Source organism: Poromitra crassiceps, assembly GCF_964638095.1.
Source record: "Poromitra crassiceps genome assembly, contig: HAP1_SCAFFOLD_498, whole genome shotgun sequence".
Taxonomy (NCBI): domain Eukaryota; kingdom Metazoa; phylum Chordata; class Actinopteri; order Beryciformes; family Melamphaidae; genus Poromitra; species Poromitra crassiceps.
The window spans coordinates 111,657-129,000 of NW_028151910.1; the positions used below are offsets into that span (position 1 = coordinate 111,657).

General features: G+C 41.4%; 1 protein-coding gene across 1 annotated transcript in view; it reads left to right on the forward strand.

Annotated features, from left to right (window-relative positions):
• LOC310771286 (uncharacterized protein) overlaps window positions 1-16,764 on the forward strand; it is a gene marked incomplete at both ends in the record, with an annotated part of 28,609 nt that extends 11,845 nt beyond the window's left edge. The window contains 6 exons of the mRNA XM_083663935.1: window positions 1,369-1,488; window positions 2,179-2,298; window positions 2,671-2,790; window positions 8,170-8,289; window positions 14,812-14,931; window positions 16,609-16,764. Coding sequence (XP_083520061.1) covers window positions 1,369-1,488; window positions 2,179-2,298; window positions 2,671-2,790; window positions 8,170-8,289; window positions 14,812-14,931; window positions 16,609-16,764 — 756 coding nt within the window. The remainder of the gene's footprint in view (window positions 1-1,368; window positions 1,489-2,178; window positions 2,299-2,670; window positions 2,791-8,169; window positions 8,290-14,811; window positions 14,932-16,608) is intronic.
• Between the last annotated feature and the right edge of the window lie 580 nt (window positions 16,765-17,344).

Genomic DNA, 17,344 nt, shown 5'->3' on the forward strand with positions numbered 1-17,344 from the left:
TTTTGTTTGCTAAAAATATGTTATGTATCACAAAAATGATTACATCGATTTTTCTTTCTTTATTGTCCTCGCTTTTCTCTGCTTCCTCAGCCTGCTGCAATTTCATGACATTGTACTGTGTGTGTGATTACGTGATGGAAAAAAAAGAGGAAAAAGTCAGCACACTAAAGCTCCCTTTATGTGCATTTATTTAGCACCGATAGGATGTGATAAATAAATGCACATAAGGTCGGAAAAAGCATCCCCGAACGTCCCGTCAATGAAACTGGCCCGGCAACACTTAATCTCAAGGATGCTCACAGATGACACCTGGTGGTCAACGGTGCAACTACACCTCCCTGGGTTTTAATGCCGCCGCGCGTCAATACACAGCTTGCGGTAAGGCACGCTTATTGATCCGTCTACCACTGTAGCAGTAGTCTAGCTGCTGCTGCTGCTATATTTCTCTCTCAACTCGCTCCAGTCTCCTCAACTCTCTCTCTCATTAGGTTCAAAAGCCCACGCGAATCTAACATTATATCCGCCAGTAATTCTGTCAGTTTTCTGCCAGCTAGTTAAATTCAACACACACACACGTTGTTGGTCAGGATCTGTAACGTTAACGTTAGCCTATTTGTTTTTGCGCCGTTCAATATTGCTAGTGATGTATCAACTTTCACTTTGGAACCAGGCGAGTTAAATCCACACAGTTGTAGACTTGTACTCACTTTGGGTTGAAAACAGGAAAGAACGTGAAGTTTCTTCTTTGTCTTAAAAAGTTTTCACAACAACACAGCCGACACGCGCGGGGGACACCCCGGCGACATTAAACACGCGCCCCCACAGAAGCAGTAGAGCGGAGGAGGGGGAGAAGGAGGGGGAGTGGAGGCTTTCCTGAACTGAAGTGGGCGCGCTTGTTTAATGCCGCCGGCGCATCCCCCGCGCGTCACGGTAAGAGCACTTGGCCTCTTTTATTATTAAAACGGCACACATTTATTTCGAACAGATAATTAATCATGATGATCCGATGTAGAAGGCTCAGAGGTCGATGGGGGGTCGGCCAATCACGATGGTCGATGCCATCGTCCATCGTGCCAACCCTAGTCAGAGCTGCTGTCAGTTTGGCTCAATTCATGCAGAAGACATTTTGTTCCCTCAATTTATTGTTTTTGTATTGTATTGTATTGTATTGTATTGTATTGTATTGTATTGTAATGTATTGTATTGTATTGTATTGTATTGTATTGTATTGTATTGTTTCTGCTAATTCATCATGTTTTCACACAAAATAATTATGTTGCCACAATTGAAACGGCCATCATCCCAAAAAGCCGAGCCGTTCAGTTCGACCACGTCTGAAAACATCTTTCCTTTTCTTTTGATTTGCAGAGGTCAGCACCACAGGCAGAGAGCAGAGTCTCCAGTACCCAGCTGTCTGTCTATGAAGAGTGACTGGTCTAAAGATGATCCTCCATTCTTCAGTAATGAACCTGGACCTTCAGACACAAAGTAAGAGGACTGTTATATGTTATACTGGGACTTTTGCCATGAGGCACTGTACACAGGCGCATGCGCTGTGTACAGTGCCTCATGGCAAACGAGGAAGTAACTTCAGTTACTCTTGGTTAGTTTGGTTAATCTTTGTTAGATCTCGGTGTGTGGATTTACTTTGAAAATGACCGTTTCCAGTAACTTTGGAGTATTATTTCATCATGTGGTGAGTACACGACTCACAACATGTACATGTGAGTGTTTCTGGAGCTGGTGGAATGTGTATTTTTGGCCACTGAATGGAAGTAGGCAGCTGTACCATTCACTACCATTGTAGCGCTAAGCTAAGTAGCAGCGAGCGCTGTACTGCTCTTCTTTGTAGGGCACAGTGACGATAAAGGCATCCATATTCTCCATTTACTGTCGGCAATATCTTATAATCTTATAATATCTGATAACTTTTTGAGATAAAACAAACAAACTGACAAACGGGAGTGAAAACATAACCTCCCAGTCAACTCTGTTGGCGGCGATAACTATAACATTTCTCAACAAAACTATAAGAATATCAAAGGACATGCATAATCTAAAAGATAACATAGAAATCAACAAATTAAGAAAATAGTAGAATATGAGGACAAAACATTAATTTAAAGTTGTCTGTCTTTACTAGAACTGATGATATGTATACAACATTTGTGTTTCCAGAGGTCAGCACCACAGGCAGAGAGCAGAGTCTCCAGTACCCAGCTGTCTGTCTAAGAAGACTGACTGGTCTAAAGATGATCCTCCATTCTTCAGTAATGAACCTGGACCTTCAGACACAAGGTAAGAGGACTGTTATACTGTAATGAGGAAATGTTATTTGATAAGCTACACTGTTGTAGTGAAAACTACAGAGACCAGGAGTGACCATAGGGAGAGAAAACAAGTTTTATGGAGGACAAGATATAGAAGAAGGTGCTCATGAGATACATTTCACTTCCTGGATGTGGGTCAGAGCTGCTGTCATTTTGGCTGGATTCATGCACACAGAAGACATTTTACTCCCTAAATGTTTTGTTTTTTGTTCATCCTAATTCATAATGTGTGCACACAAACTAATTATACAATAAAAACTCCACATCAATTATCCCAAAAAGCCAAGTCGTTGTGTTCAACCACCTCTGAAAACATGTTGCATTTTCTTTTGATTTGCAGAGGTCAGTACCACAGGCAGAGAGCAGAGTCTCCAGTACCCAGCTGTCTGTCTATGAAGACTGACTGGTCTAAAGATTTTCCTCTAAACTTCAGTAATGAACCTGGACCTTCAGACACAAGGTAAGAGGACTGTTATACTGGGAGCCTACCTGATAAAACTGGAGTAAGCTTGATGAATGATAACTGTTCTGTTGTGTCATTTAGATAGTTTCCTTCACTGTTGCATCACACTATGAGAGGACTGTGTTCATGAAGCAGGGCCCCGATGTTTTCTTACATATTTTTTCTTAACACATTCACTGCCAGCTGTTTTTTTTTTTTTACTGTAGGTAGCTTCTGCCAGAGGGGTTTTTTGAGGATTCTGGCTCATCTTTCAAGACCTGAGGATTCTTTTCTGCTAAGATTTTGTGAACACAAAATATCTAAAAATAACTAATAGAATGTGTGCTTTCTCTGTCTAAAAGAGTTAGTTTGTAGAGTTAGTAGTTATGTAGGCATTAGCACTTGAATACAGCATGGTTTCAGCGTCTGAAAATTTAAGCTGAGATAAATAGCTTTTTGTGAAATTCGATAGAACAGTCACTTTAACCATTCATTTTTGGCATCAGTAAGACGTCAGACATCTAAACAATAGTTTTGAACAGTAATTTCCTCCATAACAGCAGGAAACACCCCTCTCCTTCAAACTCCTCCCTCCGTGTGTGTTCTTCTTGGCTGCAGCGGGCGTGTCACAAGCTCGTTTCTGCTGCTGCTGTAACCTCGCGTCACCAGGCTCACTGCTTTGCTGCTGCTCCTGTCTGCTGGCGGCCGCTGGGCAAGTCTGGATGGGCTCGCTCGTTTCTTGCGGTTTCGGTTGAGAGCTTTGATGAAGCTTTTGCGATTCTGGTCTTATTTATGCTGCGTGTTTCAAAGTGTGTTCCACCCGTAATCTATTATGCAAATTTGCAATCCCTCACCGCCAGCAATCAGCGCGAAAGCGAAAGCGTTTTCGCCAATCCATTCTACAGTATGAGAATGGTTTCATCGCGCGTTCCCCTGCAGTTTTGGCTCTGCTTTTTCTAGTCTGGGAGAGCACTGTCGCCACTTAGTGGGTCGGTGGAATAGGTTGTACACGTTCGGTTTCTCCAATATTTATATAAGAGATGTAAAAGGGTTAGATGCACATCCCACGGTCAAAAAAAACAAAACGTCATTTTTGACGTATTAACACGTCATTGGCAGTCAACCGTTGGATTTTTTTTGACGTATTAACACGTCATTGGCAGTGAACGTGTTAAAGGGATAGTTCGGTTTGTTTGAAGTTGGGTCCTATCAGCTAGTCACATACACTAACGTAATTCGGTACAGTGGTCTGGAAGCGAGGCGCAGTGTCTAACGAGATCCGGCACCCAGAGGAGCAGCCTCGCGCAGCCTCACCAGCATTTTCTCTCGCAGTACTGGGGGTCAACAACTAAAACATAATTTAGCCACCAAAAAACAACGCCCACCTAAACAAATCGATATCAGTGTACATACACGCTCTATTTGAGAATTTATCAGCGCTTTACTTTTCCGCCAAACAGTCATTTCATTCGGCACTACTTTTTCTCCCAAACCTATCACTACCGTATTCCTCCGCTCAACTCCTGCACAGAGCCGCGGTGCTGGATCACTCCGCAGATCACAGGTTATCTCAGCTCACAAAGTAGTTACATCACGACAGCACGTCTGGAGTATTTTTCCCATCAATAATTCAACGATGGTGCGTGTTTGTGTATTTCCTGGCTGTTCAAACAGACAAAGATCCTGGTCTGGTTATCGGTTTCACCGTATTCCTTACACAGTTGTGGCTTGTTGCACTGAATAGAGACATCAGCACTCCTCCCGAAAGTTTGGCAGAACTTCGCGTTTGCAGTGCACATTTTTCTGAAGAGGATTATCAACAACCCATAGCAGATAAGAAGGACAAGCACTTTCTGAAGAGCGATGCTGTACCTAGACCACAGGTGAGATATGAAATAGGAATCACATCATGCTTGTAGGCTACTATCGCAATTTTTTTTTCTCTTTTGTCTAAATGCATGACGAAATCGGCACGTTTTCACGTTATTTATGCGCAATATTACTTTCACAGGCATGTACATCACCAGGCCCAATGCAGGAAGAACAGCAAATGTTTTCTGTCCCAAGAGAATCCACCCCCAAGAAGACACCAGTCAAGAGGCTGTATCTAACCCCGACCCAAAATCTCAGATTATCATCGCATTTAGTTTGTACTATCAAGTCCTCAACACCCCCTCCCCCAACCCAGAGTCGGCCCATCCACCTCTGGAGGCTACCTATCCTTCCCTTCCCTACCTATCCATCATGTCACACTGTCCTGTTACCTCCAGCATGTAAAAAAGACATTCACACCAAGGACTCCTACACTGAAACAAATCAGACCTCAGCCCCCCCATGATAACATTTTGTCCCATGGTCCTCTCGAACACCACATTTTAGCTTTTAGATGTGTGTTTTTTCACATAAAATGTATGAAACTGATCCCCCTAAGAGTCATATATTTGGTCACTGTTGCATGAGTGTTATTTGATAAATAAATCCAGATTTGATCACATCAAGTTTCACTTTATTTACATCTTGTTGCTTTACATGTTTGGTTGGTCGCACCAGAGAAAAAGTTTTCTATGTCATGATTGATTGATGTCCAAAAATTAAAAAAGATCCAGTGCATCTTGGATTTCTTTGAAGCCAATGTACTGTCCATTGGGGGATGGATATGCATTTCGAATTGTATCCACAACACATGATGGTAACACCGCTCTGTTGCCTTTTCCAAGCTGCTCTCCTCTCAGGGCCCACTCCAGCACTACCCGGTAAGCAACCAGCCTGAATTGCCTGAAACAGAATAAAAACAAACAGAAATGTTTTACGGTTGTTATTGCAAAAAATAATATGCAGTATACCACTGTCATAGTGTCAAAAAAATATTAGGCTACATAATAGGATGGTTTCCCATATGCCTCCTACAATGTGGTGTTATTTCCCATAACATATGGGATACATATGTCTAATTTATTTGCGATATACAGTATCGTAAGAACAGTGTGATATATAGATGACAAAACAATCAAATTATATGATTTATTATATATTTACAGTTGTTATTACAAAAAATAATATACAGTATACCACTGTCATTATTGTGTCATAAAAAGTTTAGGCTCATAATAGGACGGTTTCCCATATGCCTCCTACAATGTGGTGTTATTTCACATAATATATGGGATATTATGTATAATTTATATGCGATATACAGTATCGTCATAACAGTGTGATATATATGGATGACAAAACAATCAAATTATATGAATTACTCGACTGATATGTGCTGTGCTCCCACAATACGTGTAGAAGTTTAGGGTGGGAACATGTCGGCCAAATAGGCTATTGTAGTCTATATTGTAACGTTTCATTTCAGCTGGAGGTGGTGAGATGTAGCCTTGCCAGTAACAAAATAGGCAGGCCTAGAACAAGGAGAAAAGACTTACTTTGGAGACAACTCGTCATCTGGCCCCTCTGCTCTGGGACGTTTCCCCCAATTTATCTTTGGAATGGTGAAAAAAGTCCGCAAGACACCGGGATTCAGTAGGGCAGCATACTCTGGGTGGTTGGTGATGCAGAGTGTATCTGGAGGATCCTCTGCTTCTGAAAGATCGGCAAGTTGCGTTGCTACCAGGTTCCACTCATAGCAGCAGTAGCTCTCTGGCTCTGTGGGCATGGCCTCACAGTTTCCACATCTGCACCACCAGGTAGATTGCAATCGTTCTCTTTCTTCGGGCCCCTCATCTTGGTCAGCTGTTTCCACATCAGCTTGTCTTTCTCTTTCTGCCCGTTCAATGTCTCTCTGCAAAAGTTCCTCCTCGGTATACTCTGGTTCATAGAGGTATCCTCTTGCCCCCATGGTGAACGGCATATCATCGTCGCTATCAAAATCACTCATATTTTCATTCGTGTAGGCTATCGTACTTGCTGTGTCTTCTTGAACAACAAACAGGAAAAATGAGCCTGATCCCAGCGGATCTGCGGAGTGATCCAGCACCGCGGCTCTGTGCAGGAGTTGAGCGGAGGAAGACGGTAGTGCATGTACACTGATATCGATTTGTTTAGGTGGGCGTTGTTTTTTGGTGGCTAAATTACGTTTTAGTTGTTGACCCCCAGTACTGCGAGAGAAAATGCTGGTGAGGCTGCGCGAGGCTGCTCCTCTGGGTGCCGGATCTCGTTAGACACTGCGCCTCGCTTCCAGACCACTGTACCGAATTACGTTAGTGTATGTGACTAGCTGATAGGACCCAACTTCAAACAAACCGAACTATCCCTTTAATATAAAAAAAAATATTTGATGATATTTGGAACTATGGCACTTGGCACTTTCATGTCTGTCTACTGTCTATTGTCTGTGCCTTTTTAAAATTGAGTGACTCTCCCTGCAACAAATCTACCTATGGGTACAAATAAAGTAACCTTGACCTTGACTTAGAGATGGGACTGATCCAATATCGGTATGAGGTGCCGATACTGACGTAATTCACAAATCAGTCAATCAGACTGACGTTGTTGACCCTTAGTCCCGCCCTCCTCCCCGAGTTGCTCAAATTCCCTCATCCTGCTAGCCCCACCTTAAAAGCCACAACAGCTCACTGCTGGCCACACGCATAAGACATGCCCACAGGAAATGGTTTAAACACCAAAACCTCCCATCATTGTTGAAAAGCCAATTTTGATTTATGGAAGACAAGATATAGAAGAAGGTGCTCATGAGATACATTTCACTTCCTGGATGTGGGTCAGACCTGCTGTCAGTTTGGCTCAATTCATGCAGAAGACATTTTGTTACCTCAATTTATTGTTTTTCGTTCCTGCTAATTCATCATGTTTTCACACAAAATAATTATGTTGCCACAATTAAGACGGCCATCATCCCAAAAAGCAGAGTCGTTGTGTTTGATCACCTCTGAAAACATGTTGTATTTTCTTTTGATTTGCAGAGGTCAGTACCACAGGCAGAGAGCAGAGTCTCCAGTACCCAGCTGTCTGTCTATGAACACTGACTGGTCTAAAGATGATCCTCCATTCTTCAGTAATGAACCTGGACCTTCAGACACAAGGTAAGAGGGCTGTTATACTGTTATGAGGAAATGTGGTTTGATAATCTACACTATTGTAGTGAAAACTACAGAGACCAGGAGTGACCATAGGGAGAGAAAACACATTTTATGGAGGACAAGATATAGAAGAAGGTGCTCATGAGATACATTTCACTTCCTGGATGTGGGTCAGACCTGCTGTCAGTTTGGCTCAATTCATGCAGAAGACATTTTGTTCCCTCAATTTATTGTTTTTCTTTCCTGCTAATTCATCATGTTTTCACACAAAATAATTATGTTGCCACAATTAAAACCTCAGATCAATTATCCCAAAAAGTCGAGCCGTTGAGTTCAACCACCTTTTGATTTGCAGAGGTCAGCACCACAGGCAGAGAGCAGAGTCTCCAGTACCCAGCTGTCTGTCTATGAAGACTGACTGGTCTAAAGATGATCCTCCACACTTCAGTAATGAACCTGGACCTTCAGACACAAGGTAAGAGGACTGTTATACTGTAAGCCTACCTGATGGAATACGGTTCAATGAGATTGTATTCATGAAATCAAGTTAGTAGTATAGATATGAAGGAATCCAGGAAAGAGAAAAATACAGGCTCATTGCTATTTGAGTAGAAAAAAATACTATTATTTCATTCACTAAGAATAAGAATAAGATAACAATAAAATTAGATACATTTTAATGATCTCTGTAGATGTGGATCAATTGAGCGACAAATAATTTCAAGATATATAAGAACTTAATAAAATATAAGCCAGAGTGGCTGGAATTAAATATAACATAACTGACAATTGCAAACACAACAAGCATTTAATGTGTGATAAGCTGGAAACTGTTTGTCCCTATGAAACAAATATCAAAGCCTGAAACAGCTTATTAGTTACTTAAAACAATGCCTCCTTGGTCTCATCACATCATTATTAGCTCTCACATTCTTTTCACACAGTGTTAAGATACATTTATCAATCAAGTCCTACATACAAGTTCTATCAGTGATACTCAACCCGAGGCTCTAGAGCCACTCCTTCATGGGTGCTGTAGTTGTGGCTTTTTTAAGTCCTACCTAAAATGAATAAATAAACAAATAAATAAATAAATAAATAACATACAGTTCATCACAGTTACCATTAATGCAACTTCTGGGATCAATAGATATAATGAGAAACAGTCAATTAGGAAAGGGGCGGGAACTTAAATGACACGGCCAATCAACCGGAAAGCCTCTCCTGAGTCAAACAAGTCATCACTCATGTCAATGTGAGTCAACAGATACAGATGATGAAAACCAGCCTGGCAAAATGTGTAGAAATGTCTGCAACAGATGACAGACTGACCTGTTCTACCACTAGAACATAACAAGGCCAAGAAACATGAATGAAAATTATGTACAATATGAAAGTATTAATACATACAGTATGAAAACAAAGGAAAGAAAACATAAACACCAAATAGTCTAGTAGGAACGGGGGGTCCCCGCGCACCCGAAAGATATATTTTTCTAACATAGATTTTTGTACTCCTCAAGGTGTCTAATAAACAAATTTTGTTGTTACCCCGTTGAAATAGTGTCCCATGGGTCCGTTTGGCGGCCATCTTTGCGGGCATATTGCAATGTCTGATGAAAATGGATAAGGGTCATAACTTTTGAACTAGACGTCATACAGAGACAAATGACACCACTTTTCTGTATGATTTCTGCATGAGGAATTGATTGAGAGGGTTGTTTTAATGATTTTAACAGGTTTGGTATAGTAAAACTCAAAAACATTTGAAAAAGTGTCTAATTTACTCTCAAAATCTTGCAAAGAAAATCTATCTACATATTAGTCCATGGGCCAGAAGGGTTGGGAATAATGCTCATACTGATTTTTGGCAAGGTATACATCTCTAGAGTTAGAAAATATGTAAGAGCATTGCACCAATGGTAGCTAAATGTGTGTTATCACTCGATTTATAACACCATGCAAAACATAATAGTTGCGGGACTTTTAGGGACATTTGAGGCTAAGTTCATGCAAATCAAGTCTAAAAGCACCAGATTTTGCCCAGAATTAGCCCAGGGCATGCTCTAACAATTGAGCCAGAGTGCCCGAGCCGGTGACCCCCGGGGTCACCATGGTGGCCAGATCCAATATGACCACTGTCCAAAAAAGATTTTGGCTATAACTTTTGAAAGAGATGAGCTAGAAATACAGACTTGGTGTCTATCTTTTTTTTTTTTACCATTAGAAAGGTGTTGGAATGCTTATCTTTACTAATGAAGATGTGTGTGGACCCCTAATCTGCATATTTCCAAGATGGCGGCTACCTGAATATGAGTTTTACCATAACTGTTGATGCTTTTAGTAAACTCGGTGTCCATTTTATGGTTTTTGAGTTTTAGAAACACATTGTAATACTCAGATTTATGATTGAATCTATCTATAGCACTCTACTTTGCATAGTAAGTAGGCTACCAATATGGCCGCTAACCGATTTTTTTTTTACATACACTTTCACCCAGATTGAGTGTAGACTTGTAAGAATAAGTTACCATCAAACTGGTGGAAACAAACAATCTACAGTATGTATCTTACAGATTTTATTGAAACAATTAGACAAATAGAGTATAACCCATTCCCATTGATACAGGTAATAGCCAGTCTGTGCATCAATGCTCTCCATAAATGTGAAATGCTATCAATACTGATCAAAGGTGTTTAGAATTTGAACAAAATATTACAATATCAGAAACAAAACAACAGAACAAAACATATATTGGTGCCTATATGTACAAGTGAGTAGTAGCCTACTTATGTCCATAGGTTGAATTGAGTTAGAAGTGCTCAGTCCTTTTGATTTACCAGGGTGACTGATTTTGCATAAAAGACTTCAGATGACAAGTGGTTTTTGTTTATATCCTTATATCCACAGCCAGATTACTAAAATATTGTTATCTCGACCCTCATTGTCAGGCACTCTTGCATCCACATTGAGGTGCCACAGGCTCCAGCTTTACAACATTCGCAGCACCCACTACATGGCTTTTTGCAGACGCAGCAGAGAATGATTGCTCAGGCTTTACTGGCATCTGGAAGATGGGTCCAGTAAGGTTCCAAAGTCTTGGTCATGGAGTCCCAGTACCAGCCCCACGTACTGAACTCTGGATATTTTGCTGGACAGAGGTTGCCTGATTCCAGTAGAAGCTGGCCTGCAGCAGTCCCCATTTGACATGCTGAATCAGTGCATCTTGGGTGGGAGGCAGGTTCTCTTGATGCATTTGAAAAAAGCCAATGTCTAGCATCATCTACTTGGCTGGAGCCACAGCTTTTGCTGTACATGACAACCCCAAGGTGAGGGCGACCAGGGTTTTGGGATGAACTCCTCCTTTCTACCAAGAAGGATGTTATACTTTCCAACAGATCTGAATATGACATATCTGCACTTCAGCCTTGTAACCATCCTGAAGCAGACACTACAGTAGAATGATTTATAGCACCTGGCACATGCTGCGGCCAGTAGCCATAGAAACTCAGGATCCATACGTCCGGCAGCTGATGTTGTAATACTTGCAATACGCTTCTTCTACACATTAGGCCTCACAGAGCCCTGGATCGGCTTCACATGGAAAGTACATTTATGTTCACAAAATCTGCAATGTTCTTGGTCCCCAGAGATCACTGGCATTACATCTCTTCCATGTGCTAAAAGGATGTGATACTACAGTACATCAGCCTTCCAGGGCTATGGGAAAAGGAGTGGATGGGCAGCTTGGGAAGCAACATCGGATCTCACTGAGACTGTGGACGCCTTCACCTTGGAGCCTGAACCGATCAACTCAGCTGTCCATGTCCAAAGACTGGAAGCATTATGGTTGTTGTCATGTCCAGCAAGAGCTGTGTCTCCAGCCAAGTAGATGAAGCCAGACATCAGCTTTTCTCAAATGGTACCAAGTCCCTTGAGAACTTGCCTCCCACCCAAGATGCACTGATTCAGCATGTAAAATGGGGACTGCTGCAGGCCAGCTTCTACTGGAATCAGGCAACCTCTGTCCAGCAAAATATCCAGAGTTCAGTACGTGGGGCTGGACGCTGGTACTGGGACTCCATGACCAAGACTTGGGAACCTTACTGGACCCATCTTCCAGATGCCAGTAAAGCCTGAGTCATCATTCTCTGCTGCGTCTGCAAAAAGTCATGTAGTGGGTGCTGTGAATGCTGTAAAGCTGGAGCCTGTGGCACCTCAATGTGGATGCAAGAGTGCCTGTACCAACAATGCGGTCAAGACAACAATATTTGATTAATCTGGCTGTGGATATAAGGATATAAACAAAAAACACTTTACACTCAATCTAACTTAACCCCCCCAACCCATGGACATACCTACGTGTTACTCACTAATTGTTTCAATAAAATATGTAAGATAAATACTGTAGATTGTTTGTTTCCACCAGTTTGATGGTAACTTATTGTTACAACTACAAAAGTGTATGTAAAAAAGAAATGGGATAGCAGCCATATTGGTAGCCTATTTACTATGCAAAGTAGAGTGCTATAGATAGATTCAATCATAAATCTGAGTATTACAATGTGTTTCTAAAACTCAAAAACCATAAAATGGACACCGAGTTTACTAAAAGCATCAACAGTTATGGTAAAACTCATATTCAGGTAGCCGCCATCTTGGAAATATGCAGATTAGGGGTCCACACACATCTTCATTAGTAAAGATAAGCATTCCAACACCTTTCTAATGGTCAAAAAATATAAGATAGACACCAAGGGCTCTATTCTCCCACAGGCCATCGGCGCTATTACGGGCCTTAACCGCAAAAAAACGTGCCTTGCGCCTGTTTCGGCAAGATAGCAATAGGCTTTAGGCTGCCAAATGCGCTTTAGGCCGAATGGGCGTGGCGCAGTCCCAAAGTGGGCGTGTCGGCGCTAAATACCAGCCTAGTGATATCTTGGGACCTGGCGTACATTTAGCGTTTTGCGCTTTTGAAAAGCAGGCCTATTCTGTGCCTTCACTGCCTCTTCTCTGTCACCCTTCTCTCTCTCTCTCTCTCTGAGTTCCCAGCATGCATTGTGTTTCTCCATTTCGCTACTAAATAGCAACCAAATGAGCCAAAATAGATATAAAAGGTAGTTCTAAATTAATGTGTAATGGTAACACAGCCTGCCATTGTCAACATTTCAATATTGGACCAAATAAAACATCGAAATGAAAACACCACCCTATGTGAAACATATATGTCCTCCTGGGCCTATATATACCCCTTGTCGAGTTAACGTGATTTAGAGAAGTAACAGCGGAACGCGCTTCGGAACGCGCTTCTAATGGCATCTGCTATACTGTGATGTCCCTCCAATAACTTGGCCCTATTTCACATTTAGTTTTACAATAAAAACACATTTATGCAATGACTTGACATAATGTAAGCTATATTTATGTGCATCATCCTTCCTGCAGCAGGCGAGAGAAAATGATATCTTTCTGGACAAACTTTCACCAATCTAATAGGCTATATTTTTCTAGCTGATGCATAGAACATTATTTTCACTTTGATATTGCTATAGTGTAGCGTATTTACATGCTTGCAGTATTTAAACTGCAGTTAGATTGGTTTGAGAAGCATCATAATATGGAATAATAGCCGATATATGGAGACAGACGGGATGAAGGGAGGTGGGGGGGGGGGGGGGGGGATCAGAGGCTTGGGTTTCGTCTGGTTTTGCGGGACCAGTGGAATTGGAGCTAAAAAGGCAAGCGTGCCATTCGTTTATTGCACTTATCCAATGAGCATGACAGTGCATAATTTTACGCCTAAAAGGCGTGGTTGTAATGCTTTGGGCTGCATCTAGCGCCAGCACGACGATATCAAGTGCGCCTGTCCACGCCCACTGCTTTGATCTGCGCCTGCCGCTCGGCCTAGAAACTGCGCCGATGCAACGATAGGGCCCCTTGTCTGTATTTCTAGCTCATCTCTTTCAAAAGTTATAGCCAAAATCTTTTTCGGACAGTGGTCATATTGGATCCGGCCGCCATGGTGACCCCGGGGGTCACCGGCTCGGGCACTCTGGCTCAATTGTTAGAGCATGCCCTGGGCTAATTCTGGGCAAAATCTGGTGCTTTTAGACTTGATTTGCATGAACTTAGCCTCAAATGTCCCTAAATCCCGCAACTATTATGTTTTGCATGGTGTTATAAATCGAGTGATAACACACATTTAGCTACCATTGGTGCAATGCTCTCACATATTTTCTAACTCTAGAGATGTATACCTTGCCAAAAATCAATATGAGCATTATTCCCAACCCTTCTGGCCCATGGACTAATATGTAGATAGATTTATTTTGCAAGATTTTGAGAGTAAATTAGACACTTTTTTAAAATGTTTTTGGGTTTTACTATACCAAACCTGTTAAAATCATTAAAACAACCCTCTCTATCAATTCCTCATGCAGAAATCATACAGAAAAGTGGTGTCATTTGTCTCTGTATGACGTCTAGTTCAAAAGTTATGACCCTTATCCATTTTCATCAGACATCGCAATATGCCTGCAAAGATGGCCGCCAAACGGACCCATGGGACACTATTTCAACGGGGTAACAACAAAATTTGTTTATTAGACACCTTGAGGAGTACAAAAATCTATGTTAGAAAAATATATCTTTCGGGTGCGCGGGGACCCCCCGTTCCTACTAGACTAAAAGGGCAATCCATAGAGTGCATACCTCTACCAACCTTTCTACAGAGTTTTGTGATGTTACGTGAATCCGTTTGAAATGTAGGTGCCTTTTTGACATTGGTCACACACCCTTTTTGCCAGTGGGCGTTTAAAGTACGTGTACATGTACACGTATAATCTATGATAATAATCTAAACATAAGAAATAATCTAAATAATCTAAACAAATAAAATAGAAATCAACAAATGAAGACAATAGTAGAATATGAGAACAAAACATGAATTTAAAGTCACTAGAACTAATGATATGTATCAAACATTTGTGTTTCCAGAGGTCAGGGCCACAGGCAGAGAGCAGAGTCTCCAGTACCCAGCTGTCTGTCTATGAAGAGTGACTGGTCTAAAGATATCCCTCCTCTAATGTTCAGTAATGATGGACCATCAGACACAAGGTAAGAGGACTGTTATACTGTAATGAAGAAATATTATTTGATAACCTACACAATTGCACTGAAAAATACAGAGACAAGGAGTGACAATAGGGAGAAAAAACATGTTTTATGGAGGACAAGATATAGAAGAAGGTGCTCATGAGATACATTTCAGTTCCTTGATGTGGGTCAGACCTGCCGTCAGTTTGGCTGGATTCATGCACACAGAAGACATTTTATTCCCCAAATTTTTTGTTTTTCGTTCCTCCTAATTCATAATGTGTGCACACAAACTAATTATACAATTAAAACCTCACATCAATTATCCCAAAAAGCAGAGTCGTTGTGTTAGATCACAACGACAATGCATCACAATATGAGAGGACTGTGTTCATGACGCAAATCTCTGGGCCCCAATGTTTTCTTACATATTTAAACAAAATAAACAAAATAAAAAAATATGATGTTTGCAACTATGGCACTTGGCACTTTCATGTCTGTCTACTGTCTATTGTCTGTGCCTTTTTAAAATTGAGTGACTCTCCCTGCAACCAAATCTACCTATGGGTACAAATAAAGTAACCTTGACCTTGACCTTGACTTAGAGATGGGACTGATCCAATATCGGTGCCGATACTGACGTAATTCACAAATTGATTGATTGAAAAGTTTATTTCTATAGGGACAGACATAAACATAGAGCATTCACATGAAACAGTCTTTGTTATATATCCTGACATTTATAGCCTAAGCTAGTTTGCAATGTTTGTCCCTAGATGTTATAAGGCAAGTATAAAAACAGGGTACAGAATACAAAAAAAAATCTGATATCAGACTGACGTTGTTGACCCCTAGTCCCGCCCCCCTCCCTGAGTTGCTCAAATTCCCTCATCCTGCTAGCCCCACCTTAAAAGCCACAACAGCTCACTGCTGGCCACACGCATAAGACACGCCCACAGGAAATGGTTTAAACACCAAAACCTCCCATCATTGTTTAAAATCCAATTTTCAGTCATACAGTGTTTGTGTTTGATACTGTTTGTGTTTGACATGTAAACACAGACAGTGATTGATACTGTAGATGTAATGTAATGGAACTCTGCCATCGTATCTACCCTAACTGCTGTGATCAATGTCTGTGCCCTGCTAACACTATCTGTACTCAGAGGTTATCAAGAATGGTACTTATTTATTTACCAATGACTGCCAGACACTGTCTGTGTTCTGTAACAAATGTCGTCAGTGTTGATGTAATAGGACTGTGTGTTGTTTGTATTGAGCTGAACATTCATTAATGATAATTACATATGAAACAAACAGAAAAACTGTTACAATGTTGCATTCATCCATGATCACCACAGTGACATTTATCCATGATGGGTATGCAATGTTGACTCCACTGATTAAACTACAACTATGACAACAGATACATGTGAAAATAAACTTTACATGTGATGGCAGCACGATGCTATCTGAGCATCTATAAAGATAGTATGGGCAAAATATTTTAATAGTTTTACAATTTGAACAAGAGATAGTTTAAACTTTTGTTCAAATTATAATTTTTTAGTTAGATCTTCATCTGATCAGTCATAATAAATTGCCTTCACCCCCACAGAATGAGGAAGAGGAGTCTTGGTGTTGTGAAGCAGCAGCTGTCCTGCTGTGCATTGTGTCATTGGGTCCTGAGGGATCCAGTCTCTACCAGCTGTGGACACAGGTTCTGCAGACAGTGCATCACCTCATACTGGGCCCAGTTTGGTTCATCAGGAGACTCCACCTGTCCCCAGTGTGGAAAAAGGTCCAGAACAAGATCTGGACTGCAGACACCCAGTCAAACCAGCATTGCACAATGTAAGACTGGGGTTCTGTCTACGGTTGTCACCATTTCTAAAACCAGGAAACAGCATATCTGTTAAATACTAAGTTTATTATTTCTTCTCTTCCAGTGGACAGCAGTTTGCAGGAGGTTTTAGACGAGCATAAGATCATTCTGATAATAAGATGTGAATTTGTGACAGAAGGAACAGCTGAAGCAGGAATTGGAACTCCCCTCAATAGGATCTACACTGCACTCTACATCACAGTGGGACAGAGTGAAGAGGTTAATACCCAACATGAGGTGTGGCAGCTGCAGACAGCATCCAAGATGGAGACTCTCCATGACACTCCGATCAAGTGCCACAACATCTTTAAACCCTTACCTGACCAAGAGACACACATCAGAGTAGTTCTTACGAATGGTGTTGCTGGAATTGGAAAAACCTTCTCAGTGAAGAAGTTCACTCTGGACTGGGCAGAGGGCTTGGAAAATCAAGACATCAGTCTTGTGATTCTGCTTTCATTCCGGGAGCTGAACTTGATCAGACATGAGCGGTACAGTCTTCTCATGCTGCTCCATGTTTTCCATCCAACCTTACAGAGGGTCACAGCA